The 19,319-nt window shown below is 36.9% G+C and overlaps 1 protein-coding gene across 1 annotated transcript in view; it reads right to left on the reverse strand.

The window, feature by feature from the left end:
- The window catches only part of STXBP4 (syntaxin binding protein 4), a 208,778-nt gene that overhangs the window by 139,598 nt on the left and 49,861 nt on the right, over nucleotides 1-19,319 (reverse strand). The window contains exons 9-10 of the mRNA XM_006889457.1: nucleotides 18,195-18,284; nucleotides 14,389-14,454 (exon numbers count right to left, since the gene is read on the reverse strand). Coding sequence (XP_006889519.1) covers nucleotides 14,389-14,454; nucleotides 18,195-18,284 — 156 coding nt within the window. The remainder of the gene's footprint in view (nucleotides 1-14,388; nucleotides 14,455-18,194; nucleotides 18,285-19,319) is intronic.

Consider the following 19,319-nt stretch of genomic DNA (forward strand, 5'->3'; position numbering starts at 1 on the left):
GCCACCAGAGCTCCCCAGGAACAGCCCCTTAATGATCTGTCTGGGGACAATTTCTCCTTCCTTTCAGAGATCTATTTACTTTTTTTTTTTTTTTTAAGTCTCCCTTGTTGCTTCGTCCATAAACCAAGATAGCCGACGGGCCAGCTACAACAGTTCCTACTACTCTCGTGTTTCTTTAAAATGTCCACTGAGACGCTGGCACTGATTTGACCTCACAGACTTTGCCTCCTGCCAGCCTTCAACCCAATCTTCGCTCAGGTGAGGCCAACTGCACTTGGCTTATGTGAGCCTAGCGAGGTTGCCAAATGAACAATTTCCTGTGTTTCTCTAGGGCAAAGACTGGTTCAGACAGGCTAAATATGTGAGCATTAGTATGCTCTCCAATTCACTGCTGCCTCAGGTCATAACACTATGCTGAAAGAAACTTGAAAAACAACTTAAGTGTGAGAGGAGGCTTCAGAAAGCTGATCAAAGGCCACTGCTAGCAGAGCAGCCCATGCCTGTTAAAAGTTGTTACAACTTGAAGGGGGGAAAAAAAATAACAACAAAGTGTAATTTCATGGGAATTTATACTTATGAATTTAAACAGTAAAGGCTGGGTTATTCTTTCAGGCATTAAAAATTCATGCCCAAGCTCAACATCAAGAAAACAAAGATTCTCACCACTGAGCCAACTGGTAGCATCAGTATGGATGGTGAAGAGATTGAGATAGTTAACTAGTTTTAGTTTGCTTGGTTCCACAGTCAATGCTCTTGGTAACAGCAGCCAGGAAATCAGGAGATGAATTGCATTGGGAAAGTCAGCTGTGAGGGAACCTCTCAAGAGCACTGAAGAGCAACGATGTCAGGCTGGAGACTAAGGTGTGCCTGATCCGGGCTATAGTCTTTGCAGTTATGTGCTATGCATCAGAGAGTTGGACAGTGAATAGGAATGATAGAAAGAGAATTGATGCCTTTGAGCTGTGGTGCTGGAGAAGAGTGTTGAATATACCACGGACTGCTAGGAGAACAAACAGGTTTGTCCTAGAGAGGGTGAAGCCAGAATGCTCCTTGGAGTCAAGGATTCTGAAGCTTCGTCCAACATACTTTGGGCATGTTGCAAGGAGGGACTGGTCCTTGGAGAGGGACATCATGTTTGTTAGAGTGGAGGGACAGTGCAGGAGAGGAAGACCCTCGATGAGATGGATCGATTCTGTGAGTGGAGTAGTGGGAATGAGTGTGTGAGGTTGGCACAGGATAGAACAGCGTTTAGGGCTCTTGTACATAGCGTCACTATGAGTCTCAAGTGGCTTGATGGCACATAACAACAACAACCACCTGGATTTTGGAGAACAGACAGTCAATTCTTCACAGAACACTAGTAGCTACTCATGGTTGGGTTTGAATTCAGAGACCTAAATAGATATTTTTATTTCTTTTCAAGCTGGAAATTAAACAATAAACAATACCACGAGTTAAAACATCTTAAACATCAGTCTCCTTCCTCTTGTTTTGTTAATGGTATCACTATAATCTTCTCAATCAACAAATCACAAAGCTGCCTTCTCTGTCTATCACCACCACTCTACACTTGCTGAGTCAGGCTGACCTGATCCGTAAGGTATCTTTCATGCTGCCTGCCCCCTTGAGTGGATTCCCAGTATCATTACCCAGTTAAATTCTTTACAACCATTATCTGGACAAGCATTTTTCAAATTCTAAGATGAATCAACAATGAAAATGACAGATTCAGTAAAGATAAAGACTTGAAGATAGACTGAAATTTTCACAGTGAAGAGCAATAAAATTTGTCGTGGAAAGAAAACAAAAATTCAGTTTTTTGTTAAAAAAGGTTTTATAAGATGTGAGTAATATTAAGAGGCATTTTTACATGTGCCTAGTGAACAGGATACGTTCCCTCTTAACTGTCAAAACAGTCAGAAGAGAAACAATTAGTTGGCAAAAAAAGCCGTATTCGATGCCTCACATTTATAATTCGTCTATAAAATAGCCTAGACTTCCACAGACCAGATACCCATTTTTTAAATTTAGATGGTAATTACATTCATGATAATTCTGTTGGAAAATTATGAGGAAAAGGAACTTTTTAAAATGGAAAGTTCTTCAAATGAAGGCACAATCCAAATAGGATACAGGATGCAAGAAATAATAATATCAACAATTAATTCAAGCTTTGAAAACTTTTAAGCACTTCTTTAGCTTTAGGTATTTTTAACTAGCTGAGCACTACAAGAAGTGACTTAATTCATAGTTTGGGCATGCTTTGTTTCAAATGACTTTTAGTATTACAACAAAGTCTTTTCAACTAACAGCCTTAAATTTCAAACTCTTGGCATTGATACTGTTCACCCCTTCACATTAGCCAAGGAACAGTCTCGGTTAAATATGAGAACAAAACACACAAATATTGTTAGCACGAGAGATGGTGCTTGTACTATGTTGGGTCCAAAAATCAGACCCATTAAAAATTAAAAAACCAGAAATGTTTTCCTTATTGTTTCCTCTTATTGAAAGTATTTGTGCTTAATTTTCTGGTGTAGATAGTATAAAAAGTGCTATGGATACAGTTGTTAACAACACCCAGTATATTATATACACACCAACCCTACAAAGCATAGCCCGTTTTTAGAATTATTAAAAGTAACAGAAGAAGATGAATTATCTTATATTCCTTGTGAAGGATCCATCACTGAGTTGTGAGTTTTCAAAAAACTTAACATATTTTTAAATCCAACTCTAGATTTTGTTAAGAAATATTTCTCCAATATTTAATAATCAAAGACCAAAAAAAAAAGGCAGTGTGATTTATATTTTCTAGTGATATCAAGCTGCATACTACTTGAGTTAAATTTGAAGCTCCAAAGAAGAAATGGAATACTTTTGTAATATAAATCAATGAGAGTAAGTGCTTATATATTTTACTATAAACCACTATGTAGATTTAAATCACTGATAGTGTTTTCTAAACAAACTATAAAAAAATTTTCAAAAAATGAAATAATTTTGTTCATGTTATTGTATGCTTTCAATTTGATTCCAAGTCATAACAATCCCATCTGACCAAAAACTGTCCCACAGGGTGTAATCTTTATGAAAACATTGACCAGGCTTTCATGAGGCTCCAGTCCTTACAAAAAGGCATCATATTTGGAAAAGTAGAAAATCAGTCAAAGAGAAGACTCTCAGTGGGACGGGGTGACACATAGACAGTAATAATGGGTTTGAGCCTGGTGAAGATCATAAGAAGGTGCAGAACACGGCAAGATTTTGATCTGTCATTCATAGGTTTGCTGTGAGTTGTAGTTGACTCAATGGTACCTAACAACAACAACAATCTTGATTAGAGCAGATTACATTGACAAGCCTTTCCTCCCAAAAAAGGGCTAGTGAATTAAAACCGCTTATGGTTAGCCATTGAGCCCTTAAACAGTGTGCCACCAGGGTTGTATGCTTTGTATTATTAATTGCTTTTTAAATTTCACTAATTTATGCAAAAACTCGTTAAATCTGATGTTAATAATGCTGAGTTGACACAAGAGTTAGTGAAGATACTGAACTAACAGAGTTTTGAAAATGATTTTGCTTTCAAAGCAAATTGAATCTTCCAAGAAAAGATGGAACAGTTTTGTCAATGTAAATATTAAAAGTAAATGATTCTTCCTCTCTCCACCCAACCCTGGCAACAATCATCAAAGACTATTTGATTCTGTGTATATATATTTTTCCCCCCTTTAACGATTCCTAGTGCATTTGAACTAGGCTTATTTCACTCAGCAAAATGTCTTTGTGGTTCACTGATGTTCCAGAAAATTTCTCCTGGTTCTTCAGCAATGAATAGTACAATTATGTTTTTGTTACGTGCTACTGAAGCAACTACACCTCCCTATGAAACAGTGCCCCTTCTGGCACCATCCTCACAGTGGAGACCAGGCTCACTTTCTCTGTTGTGGTCACCATGTCATCCATCTAACTGAAGGTCTTTCCTTTTGCCAGCCCTCCACCTTTCCCAGTGTGATGTCTTCTTCCACGGACTGGACCATCTTGATAACATACTCAAAGGGTGTGAGAAAGTTTTGCCATCTCTGCCTCTAAGGAACATTCTGGCTGCAGTTTCTCCAAGGCAGATTTGTTTGTTCTTTTGACAGTTTGTGTTATATGCAATGCTCTTCCCTAACACCACAATTTACAAGAATCAATTCTTCAGTATTCGTCATTCACCGCCCAACTTTCAGATGCATAGGAAGCAATTGAAAATAACATGACTTGGACCAGGTGCAGTTTAGTCTTTAAGTTAACATCCTTACTCTTCAACACTCTAAAGAGATCTTTGACAGCTGATTTCCCCAGTGCAAAATGTCCTTTGATTTCTTGATCCTCCGGTGGGTTTTCAGAAGCTGTAAACTGCATAGGAGGAGACTACGCATCATTCTCTCAAGGAGCAGCTGATAGATTCAAACCATGAACTGTGTGCCTTTGGGCAGGCAGCAAAACTCTCCCCAGACTAGCTCACCAGAGTTCCCTCATTAAGATTTGCAGTTTCAGAAACCCAACAGAGGGTTGCTATGAGTCGCAACCAACTCTACAGCGGATGGTTTGGATTTAATCTGGTGGAAGGCTAGAACAGTAACATAGCAGGAGCTGATGTGGGCTTAGGCTACTTTTGGAGGTCATAAAAAGTGGTAAAATTCTTTCATTTGAATAAAAAGTGCAGTCAACAGATAGGATGTGGAATATGAGAGAGAAAGGATCAAACTATATGTGGAGTATGAGATAGAGAGACAGAGACAGAGGGGGGGAGAGAGAGAAACACTGACACTACTGGTGGAGTAAGTTATTAATTTTATTTTCCTCATCAAATGCCTTCAATGAGCATCCATTGCTTAAAACTTTGAAATATCATTCAAGTGCCATGCTTTGGGCTCAACATAACCAGCTAAATGTCAGTTCCTAGCACTTTCCTTTTTTTTTTTTTATAGGTCTTTTTATTTATTTATTTTATTTTTTTATTATTATTAAATTTTATTAGTTTCAATGAACATTCACAGGGATTCTGGGCTTTCACTCCTTCATTGCTGCACCATTCTCTCCAGCCTCCTCCCCAGTTTGTTCTTCTTCCCCACCATCCGAATGTCTGTTTTAATTGTCCAATTGCCACAGTGCTTGTCAAAGTCAGTTCTGATTAATCTCCTTTGTCGGTGTGTCCTTTGCCATTCCCTATCACTCCTCCCTGAGAGAGACTTCACCCTGATTCATAAGGAAAAGGGGATGGCATATTCTCTTAGCTACTTCCTGCTGAAAAGGGACGCTGTGGGTTTCAGGGTGAAGATCTTCTCTCACTACTCTAAAGGGCCCCTTTGGCAGTAGGAAACACATAGACTATTATGGAGATTGATTTTGGAATTTAGATGCACTCTTATTGATTGAGTTCCTAGCACTTTCATCTTATGATAATGATCAAATAGACAAATCAAAACTGTCATTGTTTAGGAATCAATGATATGCCTTGGTTTTAGGTCCTTAACATGCATCATTTTAAGTGCTATGACCAAATATAATGTGGATATTATAATTTTTTAAAGACAAGGGCAAATATAGTAAGACAAATGATAGTAGGAATACCACTCAAAAGAAGACCTACTTTGACTCTGAACACAAGCTTTTTCTTCTCTTAGATGTTATCTACTTTGTCTGGAATGCTCTTCAGAGTTCATATGCTACTTCTCTGTGAAAAGTGTCCCTACCCTCCTAGGTATATTACCTACCCTCCTAGGTATATTATTAAATTTCCTCCTTCAAGTTAAATAGTTAAAGCAAATAACGTCTGCTTTCCTCCATATTTATTATTTCTTTTTCTGTATTGTAGTTATTGATAAGAATAATATAATAGCTGACGCAGATGGAAGAAGTACACAGTATCATTGTACCAAAAAGAATTGGCTGACACAGAAGAATTTCAAGAAACAACATATGAGCATGAGGCAAGGGTGATGAAGGAGGAAGTGCAGGCTGCTTTGAAGGATGTGGCAAAAATAAAGCCCCAGGAATTGATGGAATACCAATTGACGTATTTCAGCAAACAGATACCGCTCTGCATGTGCTCACCAAATTGTGCAAGGAAATCTGGAGGTCAACTACTTGGCCAACTGATTGAAAGGGATCCAAATTTATTCCCATTCCAAAAGAAGGTGACCCAACAGAGTGTGTAAATCATCAAACAATATCACACACTAGCAAAATCCTCCTGAAGATTATTCAGAAAAGACTTGAGCAGTAATTTGACAGAGAACTACCAGAAATACAAGCTGGGTTTAGAAGAGGTCATGGTACGAGGGACTTTATTATCACTATCAGATGGATCTTAGCAGAAATTAGAGAGTACCAGAAGAATAACTGTGTTTCACTGACTATACAAAGGCATTTGATTGGGTGGATCACAATAAATTGTGGCTAACCTTGAGGAAAATGGGAGTCTCAGAGTACGAAACCTATACTTGGACCAAGAAGTAGTCCTCAGAACAGAGGAAGGAAACTGCATGGTTCAAAATCAGAAAAGAGTGCGTCAGGGATGCATCTTGTCCCCATACCTTTTCAATTTGTATGCAGAACAGATCATTTGGGCTTTATGAGGCGGAGTGTGGCATCAGGATTGGAGGAAGACTCATCAACAACCTACAATTTGCAGATGATACAACCTTGCTTGCTAAAACTGAAGAAGAATTAAAGTACGTGCTGCAAAAGGTCAAGGACTGTAGTCTTCAATATGGATTGAAGCTCAACATCAAGAATACAGAGATTCTCACCATTGGGCCAACTAGCAGTACCATAATAGATGGAGAAAGGGTTGAGGTTGTTAGCAATTACAGCTTGCATGGAGACAAATTGCATTGGGAAAATCAGCTGTCATGGACTTCTCCAGAGTGCTGAAGAGCAACAATGTCAGTCTAGATACAAAGGTGCATGTAATCTAGGCCATGGTTTTCTCAACTACTTGTTATGCTTCAGAGAACTGGACAATGACTAAGGATGACAGAAGAAGAACAGATGCCTTCAAGTTGTGGTGCTGGAGAAGAGTCTTGGACATAACATGGACTGCCAAGAAAACAAACAGGTCTATCTTGGAGAGGGTGAAACCAAGTTTCTCCTTGGAGGCTAGGATTCTAAAGCTCTGCCTCACATACTTTGGGCATGTGTCCAGGAGAGACTGGTCCTTAGAGAAGGACATCATTCTTGGAAGGGTGGATGGACAGCGCAGGAGAGGGAGACCCCAGATGAGATGGATTGAAACAGTAACTGGGGCAATGGGGGTTGGTGTGCTGGGATTAGTGAGTCAGGCTGAGGACAGGGAAAGGTTCAGAGCTGCTATACATAGGGTCACTAAACAGCTCAGGTGACTCAATGGCACATAACAACAGTAATATACTATGACAGGTTTGGAAACAGGAGTGGCGTCCACTTCCTCCATAACGTGCCTCTGGAAACTCTATGAATTTTGATAAATGTCGATAGTTGTAGAGGGGTTTCGTGCTCGACTTGAAGACAATCATCAACAACAACAACAACAGTATTTATTAACCACTTACTCTATTTCCTAGGGAGCCCTGGTGCCTAGTGGCTAGAGAAGTACACTAGTAACCTAAACATAGAGCATCTCTGGCAGATCAAACTCACCAGTGGCTCTGTGAGAAGAAAAGACAATCTATTCCCCTACCTCTGAAAATCTGCTGGAAGGTCAGCTATGAGTTATTTCAGCAATGAGATTCCACATCATCATTTTAAACAAACAAACAAACAAACAAATTATATTGGTTTGCTTACAAAGTTTGTATACACTATATTTTGCATTATCCTTCATTCGCGCAAGGAGGTTTTTTTAACAGCTCCGGTGGCCTAGTGGCAAGAAACTGCGCTGCAATCCTGAATGCATGCAGTTCAAGTTCACCAGCTGCTCTGCAGGAGAAGGATAGACAATCTCCTCGTGTGTAATTAACTGTGTCTCTGAAAATCCACTGGACAGTCAGCTATGGGTCCATTCAGACTCAATGGTACACAACAGCAACAACATACACCATACACATGAAACACTCTGTATCTTTTATCTCAATACTTCCATTACATTTGTGAAAATTCTATTATGAAACATTTTATAAATAAGGAAAAAAATTAGAAAGGTGAAGTGATTCTCCCAAAGTCTAAAGATAGCAAGTAGAAGCATTAGGGTTTAAATGCAAATGACACCAAGGTCCACCATCTACTATGTTAATCCTTATTTCAATTCAGTGTATCTCATAAAAAAGATTCTTTATGTTCTCCACTCTTCTATGCCTCATCTTCTCCTACTGACTACTAAATTCTGATATATACAAGTTTTACATTATTCATGGAGAAGTGACCTTTTTTAATAACAGAGAATAATCCTTTCAGAGAAATAAATACAGGAGGGCCCCATGTGGAAAATTAAGGTATTACTAGAAAAAGAAAGTAAATCTACTTTCTCTTTAGCTTTACATCTTACATCTGCCCTTAATATAATTAGTACTTTACCAAGAATGCTTGATATATACTGAAGGCCCTAAATGCCAGCTATTTAGGAGGAAAAAAAAATTAGATGTAGACAAGGCCCACTCTTCAATTATTCTACATACAAAACTTAACCAAGAAACAAAGAACTACTAGAGATTATGAACCAAATCACAAAAAGATTTACTAGAGTACAAGCAAAGGTCCAAAAATGACTTTTGTTGTTAGGTGCCGCTGAGCTGAGTAAGACTCATGGCACATCAGATCTGAAACCTGCCCTGTCCTGTGCCGTCCTCAACATCTCTGCCACACGAGAGCCCATGCTCTAAAAACTTTGTATTTGCAAAGAATTTCAAATGTACAGAAACATTTCGGGAATAAGAAAAAATATAAAGAACAATCTCATACCCTTCACCCAGATGCATTAATTCACCAGATTCATCCTTTTGCCAACATGTTCATTAAGAAGTAATATATTCCTATGAGTCACAGATGTGGACAGTTTTGCTGAGATGTTTGCATAAGCTCAGTCTTTCTTTCCCGTCTTTTTCACTCTACATAAGTGAAAATACAAATACAAAGAACAGGTTTGCAGGTGACTCATGGCTATTCTACATGTGACCAAGTGGACGTGCACTCCCCCTGGTTTCCATGGTGGCTATCTGGGAAGGACATTGCCAGGCCTTTCTGCCAAGGTGTCTCCGTGTGGTCGTGCACCGCCAGCCTCTGGTTAAGAGTTCAGTGTGTTGATCATCTGCATCACCCAGGGATTCCATAAATGCAAATGTATATGAGGATAAGTTACCTAAATCATGGACTTTAGCCTTACAAACTTCACTGTCCTTCCTAAGAAAGTGGATATTCCTTTACATGACCTCAGTCCGGCTCTCAAATTCAGGAATTTAACATTGTTTCAAGGCCTGTATCTCATCTACCACCTTCATGTCAATTTTGTCAGTTGACTCAATAATGTAAAAAACCTTACAGCATTTTTTCCTCCACCCAGAGAGAAGCCAGTCTAGGGTCAACTCTTGTTTTCAGTCTCTGTGTTTTTGTCATTTGTGTTTTTGTATTTTGAGTCAAATCTGACTGTGACCCTGGAAATCAGGTCCAAACCTTGCCTATTCCTACCCAGCATCAGATCTCAGCCGTGCTCAAGCCCTTGCATTTGTGCCGATCTAACTGGTAGGGGCGAGGAGGGGATGTTCGCTCTCCATCCTCCACTTTTCAAAGTATGATGTCTTTTAGAACTGGCCCCTCCTGACAAACATGCCCCAAATAAGTGTGATGATGTTTTATTATTCTTTCCTCCAAAGAGCTCCCTGATTGCACTTCTCCCGTAACAGATGAGTTTGTCTTTTGGCAACCATGACCTATTCAATACTCTTTTCCATGAAAATTCAAAGGCATCAATTCTTCTTTGCTTTTCCTTATTCATTGTCTAACTTTCAGAAACATGCAAAGTAAATGAAAATAGCATGGCTTGCATCAGACGATATATCTTAATCTTCAAACTGAAATTCTTGCTCCTTTTTATACCCTCCTTAAATATGGAATATTATTTTTTATGGCATTGGTACTTGTGAAGAATACAACTTCTCCACGCATATATCCCACACATATCTTTCCCTCCCTGATAAAAAACAAAGAGCTTTTACTCATTTTTGGCTTATTTGATGTTTCTTCAGGTTACATCTAGGTTGTACATTAAAAGGACCAGAATATTATATAAGTGATGGTTGTGTTCTTTCAAGGGCATCACTTCTGAAGTAACACAATCCCCATCTAGTATTCTTTGAATACATCCTGTTTTATCACTGGTCAAAAGTGGTGTCTTTTTTTTATTCATTAGGTTGAAAATTATTTCAAAGTTTGATGACGAATTCTCTATTAGATGAGATTTAAGTAAACTTCAGTAAAAGTTTCCTATGTGGTACAAAATGCTCTTAGGTTAACAGAAACATAAATATTTTTATTTCATCTCCTTCTCAGAGTTTAGGGCTGTTGTACATAGGGTCGCTATGAGTCGCAAGCGACTTGACGGCACATAACAACAACAACATTATCCTCAAACTTGAGCTACTTTTAGTTCTTTCATATTAAAGATTGACATTATCAAGGATTTCATTTTATTTGGGTCCACAATCAACGTCCACAGAAGCGACAGTCAAAAAATCAAAAGAAGAGTTGAATTGGCAAAACGACTGTCAAGGACATCATTAAAGTGCTAAAGAGCAAAGATGGCCATTTCAAGACTAAGGTGTGCATGACCCAAGCCAAGGTATTTTTCTTCAATTGTCTGATTTGCTTGTGAAGATGGACAATGAATAAGGAAGACTCAAGAAGAATTGATGCTTTTGTGTTGGGATGTCTGGAAAAACTGTTTAATATATCATGGACTGACAAAAGCCAAACGAATCTGTGCTGGAAAAAGAGCATTCAGAGTGTTCCTGAGAAGTAAGATTAGTAAGACTTGCTTCTCACATTCTTGGGGCATGTTATCAAGAGGGATTAGTCCTTGGAAAGAAACAGAAGACCTGAAAAGTAGAGGGTCATTGAAGGAGAGGAAGACATCAATGAGATGGACTGACATGATCACTGCAACAATGGTCTTGGCGTGGCAGAGACTGTGATGACACAAGCTCAGGCAGGGTTTCCTTCTGTTGTACATAGGTTGCTATGACTTGGAGCTAACTGTATAGCACCTCACAACAACAAGAACAGCTACTGTGCGAGAAGCACTGTCCGGTGGTCATTTTATTACAGATTGGCTTAAAATTTGGATTTATAAACTCAGTTGCTGATCTCATGAAACCATTAATTCTTAGAAAATTGTGACACATTTATCATCATCATGTCAACAACATGAATTGTCAGTGATAAGTGAACTTTATAAAAAATAAACTTGAAAAAACCAAGAAAAGTATTGTTTTATTTATCTACTATATAATTACTATTTTCCCCCTTGCAAGTACTAAGTGGTTTGTAGATACAGTAAAAAAAGCATTCATCAAAATTCACCAGATTTAACATCTGATGATTCTTGTCCAATCCAGTCTTGAATAGATGCAAAACGCTGTCCAGCAGTCCTCCGCACACCTAAGTCAGCTCTGGACATTCCACTAGAGGAGAGATGTTTCCTTTTTCCCCATGAAGCATTCAAGAGGCAAGTGAGCTTTGTATATTAATTTTTATTAGCTTGAAATTTTCTTAATTAAGTTTTTCCATCAATTCAGTAGGATTTTCTAGGTATGTTACAAGTCACCTACAAGTAGTTTTATTTTACAATGCATATGCCTCTTATTACTTTCTCCAATTTGGTTGCATTTTACTTTTTTGTTCTATTTTTATCAGACTAGAGACCAGTGTTACACTTGAGTGACAGAAAGAATTTAGACATTTTCTCATTTTCTATAATCTGAAGTGATTTAGGTAGTTTCATAGTTGTTTTCCAAAGATTTAGTTAAATTCCTCTGTAAAATCATCTGGTATAGTCCCTTCCTGTAAGGCTGTTCCAACCTTTCTTCTATGAAAATGAATCTGTAAGATTTTCTCCACCTAGACTCTCGACCAGGTGGGCTGACCCTGAGACTGCTGCAAGGGGCTTGACTGAGGGTGTCAGAGATTGTGAGGATAGCACAGGATAGGACAGTGTTCAGACTGGTTGTTCATAGTGTCGCTATGGCTCGACGGCACCTAACAACAACAACTGAGATCAGTTTTGCTCCGTGATATTTTCCTAAGAAGACCTTATATTTTTAATATGAGTCAATCTCATTTATGCTAATTACAATGACTATTATGTTTGGTTTCGATTCAATCATACTGTTTTATATTGCAATCACTGCTCATATTAAATTTGCTGTGCTTTTTTATTTTCTGTGTTCCTTTCGCTTCTTTAAGAAATTCCTTTTGGTATTTAAAAAGGTTTGGATTTTTTGTATTATTTTAGTTTATGGTTTACATTTCATAAAAAATCCAACACAGAAATCAAACAACGAAATAAAACCATTTCAAATACAAAAATAAATTTATTAAAGATGCAAAAGGAACAAACCCAGACGTACATGGTTCATCTACCGGCTGCTCTGTGGGAGAAGGAAGGATCTCCTCCCATGCCATTTACTTCCTCTGAAAACCCACTGGAGAGTCAGCTATGAGTTCGTTCCAACTCGGCGGCACACAGCAACCGAGGTTTCATTTCATGGTAACTCTTTGCAGTGCCTGTACTCCCCTTTCCCTTGTATTTTCAATCTTTTCCTATTTGACACATCAGTTTTAAATTACATTCTTTGATAGTGTGCTGACTTATTAAACAGAATCATCATATTCTATTTCCTTCCTCTTCTCTCTTATCTTTCCTTTTCTAAAAATGGCATTTGTATTGTTTTCGGACGATAATGTTTACATATGATTTCTTTAATCATGAATTCATCCTCACTTTAATCTCACCTCTATAATGTCTTCAATATTTGGAAGCTCTTGCCAAAGTTGTGGTAATTTTTTGGTTGGACGAAACCCACCCTTTCATAGACACCTCAGTGGTAATCCATGTGGTGTCCACTGTTCTCTGAATACAGGCATGCGGATCCCAAACTTACTGTGGCCTTTACATACGAACATCTACTTGGCTAGACACAGTCTTCTAGGTTCACAATTTCTTCTTGGTAATTTCTTTAAAATGCTACTCACAATGACCTACTTGATACAAGGCTCATATCTAAAATTAAGAGAAAACTTCAACAGCTCAAAGAGGAAAAGACAAGCAACCCGATTATAAAATGAGCAGAAGAGAAGAAGTGATTCTTCACCAGAGACAGTCAACAAAGACATGAAGAAATGGTCAGGATCACTAGCCAATGGAGAGATGCGAGTCAAAAGAGCAATGAGCTATCACCGCCCCAGCAATAATGGTGGTGGCGGTGTGTGCCACAGAGTCAGAACCGACTCACAGCTGACCCTCCAGCGGGTTTTCAGAGGCAGTTAATCCCATGAGAGAAGACTGCCCATCCTTTTTTGGCAGGACAGCTGGTGGCCTCGTGGCCTCACACCTTGTGCCTTTGAAGTTGCATTGCAGTGCAGCTTCTGTCCACTAGATCACTTGAGCGCACTTCAACTGCAAGGTTCAACAGGACAGCTAAAATAAATGCCGGCCAGGCTGTGGTGAGACTGGAACTTTCATGCACTGCTGGTGCAACCACTATGGAAGCAGTCTGGTATTTCCTTAAAACATTGAAAACAGACATCCTTCAATCCAGGCATGCCACTACTAGGGATTATCCTCTAAAGAAACAGAAGCTGTGATACAAACATATATGCCTAGCCACACTTATCACAGCATTAGTCACAACAACAGAGATGGAAACAACTCTCGTACTTATTGACGAATGAATGCAGCATCAAAAACGTTACATAACACAGTGGACTCTAGAGAACATTATGCTAAGTGAATTCAGTCACAAAAGGACAAACACTGCTATAAAACTATATAAACTATTAAAAAGGCCACTGCTATAAAAACTAGAGGAAGATTTACATACAGAGAGAATCAATCTAGTATCAGTGCCAGGAAGAGGGGAAGGAGAAAGAGAATATTAATCAACAGTCAAAGAATATTAGAATAGGTGAAAGGAAGGGCCTTGTGTAATGAATGGATGATCAGATATTGTATGTGCAGTAATCAATATCATGTAGCAAAATACATAGAACTAACTGGGAAAAAACCCATCAAACACAAAAATATGCTTTATAAACTTTAACACAAATCACAAAAAATCACATTAAAAAACAAACAAAAAAAAGCCACTCACTGCACTGCACTGTTACCTCATGCTGTGTTTTTGAGACGTTATACATAACAAATGCTCTTACCTGTTTGACATTCTGGAGTTCTTCTGTCAATTGCTTCCTTTGCATTTCTGATTCAAGTAACTTTTCCTACATAAAATGAATTAATAAGTTACCAAAACTTCTAGAACCCTCACATCCAATTGCCACAATTACTTTCTACTTCCTAGTAACTTTTCAGGCCGTATAGTTATTGTATAAAAGTAATTCGTTATTAAAAAAGTAATTCGTTATCTTCATTATAAGTAAATATTTGATGTGTTTTCTGTTATCTTAATTAGACACTTCAAAAATATCTCGGAAACTCAAGTTTTTATGAGACTGAGATGATTATGGATTTTCTAGTTTAATATTAGCATGCCCTTGGAAGATAAAGGATAAAAAGAAGACAAAACTGGTACAGCTAAATTACAAAACAGTAGGTATTAGAGGAAATCTTATGCTTTCAAATAAAATATCATCTCTGAGCTCAAACTTAGGCTTTTATTCTGAAATGTTCAATTTTGTTAAATATATAATTAATAAAAACATTTTTACTGAACAAATTAGAAATATCAACAACAATTTATAAGCTACCAACACAAAGATGCATGGTTTGAATGCACCAGCTGCTCCATGGGCGAGGTGGGCAGTCTCCTTCCATGCAGTTTATAGCCTCTGGAAACATGCCGGAGGGTCACCTCTGAGTTGGATCTGACTCCACACTACACAATAACTTTACTACGCAATTGTGTATGGAAATTGCTGAACATGAAGTGGTAAAGATTCACATCAGTCATGCAATAGTTTATGAGAAGCAATCTGATTTCTGGTATTTTTCAGCTCACTCTTCTATGAGGGAAAATTAGGGTATAGGAAGATGAATATGGCACCACAATTTAAGGAATACGCCACAGATTAGGAGCCAAGTGACTGGTGGCTTTCTTGCTTTTATGCTCTGGCAGTCACCTTGACTGCTGGTGTCCCAGTTTTTTGCAAGTGTATGGAGGGAGCGATCTTTCTTTTCATTTACCTTTGCAAAGAAGCAGCGAAGTGCACTCTGCAAAAGATTTGAAATGAAATAAAATTCACAGTGCTTTGAAAAACTGTTTTGCAGAAGGACAATTAGTCATTGGCAACAAATTATTTTTGTTTCATTTTTATCTGCACTTAAATCACACACAGAGTGATGCCAAAGGATAATGAAAAGTTCTAAGAAATCATTGACATAGTCTATGAACTTCATTCCCTAATCTGTTATTTGTTTGTTGCAAATTAAGTAGCAAAAAAAAAAATATATAGACATTATCTTGAAGAAAACACTTATTGCTTTGAAGACTAGGGTTTTTTGGTTTTTTAAAAAATATTTTTGTCAGATTCTGTTGCATGGAGACCCCATGACAATCAAACAGAACCCTGTGTGACCCTTCTCCAGCCTTATAGTCTCTGCTGGGCTTAAACCTATCTTTGCAGTTACTATGCCAATCCATCTCATTGAAGGTCCCCCTCTCTTTCTCTGACTTTCCACTTTTTCAAGCATGATGTCCTTCTCCAGGGACTGGTTCCTCCTAATAGCATGGTTTTCAGGCAGCAGAAAGGCTTTGAGTAAAGATCATTGCAAGGTGGAAAAATATATTTTATCTACTATTTCAGGCTTGACATATTAGAATATGTTCAGTTATACTTCATGAACTTTAAATATGAATCCTTGATTAACTGATCACTCTGAAAGGAAGTCCTGTTTAAATGTTTTATCTATGTGTCATATATAGCTTTAAATTAAAATTACAGTAATTAATACTGATATTCAAATCAAACAGCTGAAATATATGACTGCATTTAACAATGATAATCTTTTAGAAAATAAGAAAAATCGGAGAACTTCTGAAAATCCTGAAGAATCATGAGATTTAATGGCGGCTTACAAGCAAACAAATTACTTTAGCGGTGATATTACCTATGTAATAAATATAAGAAGAAAGAAGGTATGAAAAATTACTTTAAACTTATTTTTAAACAAAATTTTCATTTCCCATCTAAATTTCTAACTGCTCTCCCCAAAAATGTAGGAAGTTAATGATTTCAAGTTATACAAAGGATATAATATATACATGTAGTAATAGAATGTGTGTGTGTGTGTATATATATATTTGGAAGGAAAGTGATTTGATAAAATCTTCTGAAAGGAATTTTTATAATATGTAAAAATTCTATGTGCCCATATCCTTTGATGAAACAATTCTACACTTAGAACTTTATTCTTTGGATCTACATATGCACAAAGATTCATTTATATAGCTGTTAATGAAAGAACTATTAACAGAAAACTAGACATAATATAAATACTAATTAATAAAGAACTGATAAGTAACCTAAGGTAAAGCCATTATCTGTATAGGACAACCAATAGGAAAATGTGTAACTCTGTAGACAAGTATAGCTAAACTACTAGGTCATCTAAAGTGTAACAGTAACAAAATAGGAAAAACAAAGCAAGCTGTACAAAGATGTTCAATATATGAAACGATTCCTGAAAGTTAACATTTATACACATTACATATTTATTTAATGTGATTTGTTATGCAAAGATATTATTTAAAAGGATAAACAAGATTTTGTTAACAATAGTTTCCCACAGAAAACTATGATAATATAGATATTTATGGTTTTGGAAGGAAAAGGGGTACAAAGATTTAATTAAAACAACTATTAGTTTTTATTAACTAAATAAAAATTTAGTTTTAACTACAGTTCTTAATAAAAACGAAATAGTTCAACAATAAAATTTTAGTTACTTAGAAGAAGAATTGAAATATTTTAAAAGAAATATTTCTGGATAAATAATGGCAAATCTTTGGGTCACATTGCTTCCATTCAATGATTTAGAAAATAATATTTCTTTAATAAAAAGTAAGATACTATTTAAGTTCAATATTTCACTAAAGGTAGAATGAAAGAGAACCAAGATATTCTATCTGGGATTTGTCTATTTCTTCCTTGCATGAACCCCAGTGATTTAATTATATATTTTATGCCCACTCAACTAGGTATCTTTTAAAGCATGACTATGAACATGGGTGAAAATATATTTCCCAGCCAACCTCAGGGAGCCCGAATTGCCACCCCTTGCTTGGCTGGCTCCTCATTCAATGCTGCGCTTGTCATCAGTGTGAAAACAAAAACAAAAGAAGTGACAAGTGGCCAGAGCCAGGGAACAGGGAAGCAATTGTTTCAGGCTAAATCTTACAAAGATACTAAGAAATATAAATGAGTGACTGAATTTAAAAAAATAAATTTTAAAGGCCATTTGAAAAGATAATGGAATTTTATTTATTTGACCTTAGTATTCTTTAATTAAAACAACAACACAAAAAATACACCAAAAACCAAACTCAATGCCGTTGAGTTAGAATCGATTCATAGCTGACATTCTGGTGGGTTTTCAGAGACTGTACATTTACAGGAGGAGGCTTGCTTTCCCTTTGAGCAGCTGTTGACTTTGAACGACCTGCCTTTGTGTTGGCAGTACAACCCCTTACCCACTAGGCTGCTAGAGGACCCTAGTTATTCCCATTCTGTTTTACCTTTACAATTTAATATAGTACCATTTTCTTCATCTCCCCACTTTTCAAGAAAATATACAGGAGCTATAGAGGAAATCAGAGGCTCTGCTGGAGTTGTAAGGAGTTGTGCTGACAATCCAAAAGCCCTCCATTTGAATCCACCGGTTGCTCCACAGGAGAAAAAGGGGCAATCTCCTCCTGTGCAATTCACTTCCTCCGAAAACTGCTGGAGTTAGGAAGCAGTTGTGACTCAAGGGTACGCAGTAACAACAACAAACTGGAGATTACCTTAAGTGTTTTCACTTCTTCCATGGCATCATTTCTTTCTCGCTTAAGCCTTTCAATCCCACCTGCTTCTAAAGAATCACAGGGAAGAAGCTGTCAATATTAAAATATAAAAGTTATACATTAGAAGTTAATTATGAAAAAGCAACATAAAATAAAATTTTGCTAGTTTCTGGGTTTTCCACTCTAATTAACAAAGTATCTTTGGAATCATTCAATTAGATAAAAGACATTAACATAATCTCATCATCATCATTCATTTAAACTTAATCTCACATTGTTGTTACATATAACAGAACTAAGGTGATTATGAGGTACATGTATTCTCTTGTCATGCTTATGAATCTTTGAACTATGTAATTTTGTTATAAAGTTTTATTTTTTACAGTATCATTTTCCTTAAACCAAATTCCAAGAAGTAAAAAAGGCACTGTTATCACTGTACACTATACTTTAAAATGACTCCCTTCCAGTGCCTGGCATCTAAAGACAAAGTGTTGGACAATGTCAACCAAAATGGTTCACATGCCATCCAGTCAAGATTTATTAGTTTTAGGTCTTGTTTTATCTAAATAAAATGTAAGTTAACAGTCAAATGATTTAAAAAATTTTGGCACAGAAACTGTAGCTAAAAGACAATAATAATTCACCAAGAAGTGCAGTGTAAAACCAAAAAATAGCAGAGATGACAAATTCTCTTCAAGCAGACAACTTCTAGCATAATCTCTCTGACAATCAATCATAAGGTAAAATATCAATAATTAAAAGATAAAAATCCAAACAAAATGATAACTATCTTCCTATGAGGAAAATATATTAGAGCTAAAGAAAGTAAAGTTTAAAGGGCTGAGTGGAAGACGGGATTTCCAACACTCTTAATATTCTTCATCAACTCTTTTGCAGATACAATACTATTTATTGTCTCAAGTTCATTGCAATGTCAATTCCATTATAAATCTTCCTTGAGTGTTTTAAATGTTATTATTATTTTCTTTTTCTTTCTATAATTATATTTTATTAATTTTCATAAACATTTACAGAGATTTTGGGTTTCCACTCATTCATTGTTGCACTATTCTCTCTACCCTCCTCCCAGTTTGTTCTTGTCCAAATGCCACAGTGCTTGTC

This window comes from Elephantulus edwardii, unplaced genomic scaffold, assembly GCF_000299155.1.
Source record: "Elephantulus edwardii isolate Elephantulus edwardi_28Jun2011 unplaced genomic scaffold, EleEdw1.0 scaffold00077, whole genome shotgun sequence".
NCBI classification, from domain to species: Eukaryota; Metazoa; Chordata; class Mammalia; order Macroscelidea; family Macroscelididae; genus Elephantulus; species Elephantulus edwardii.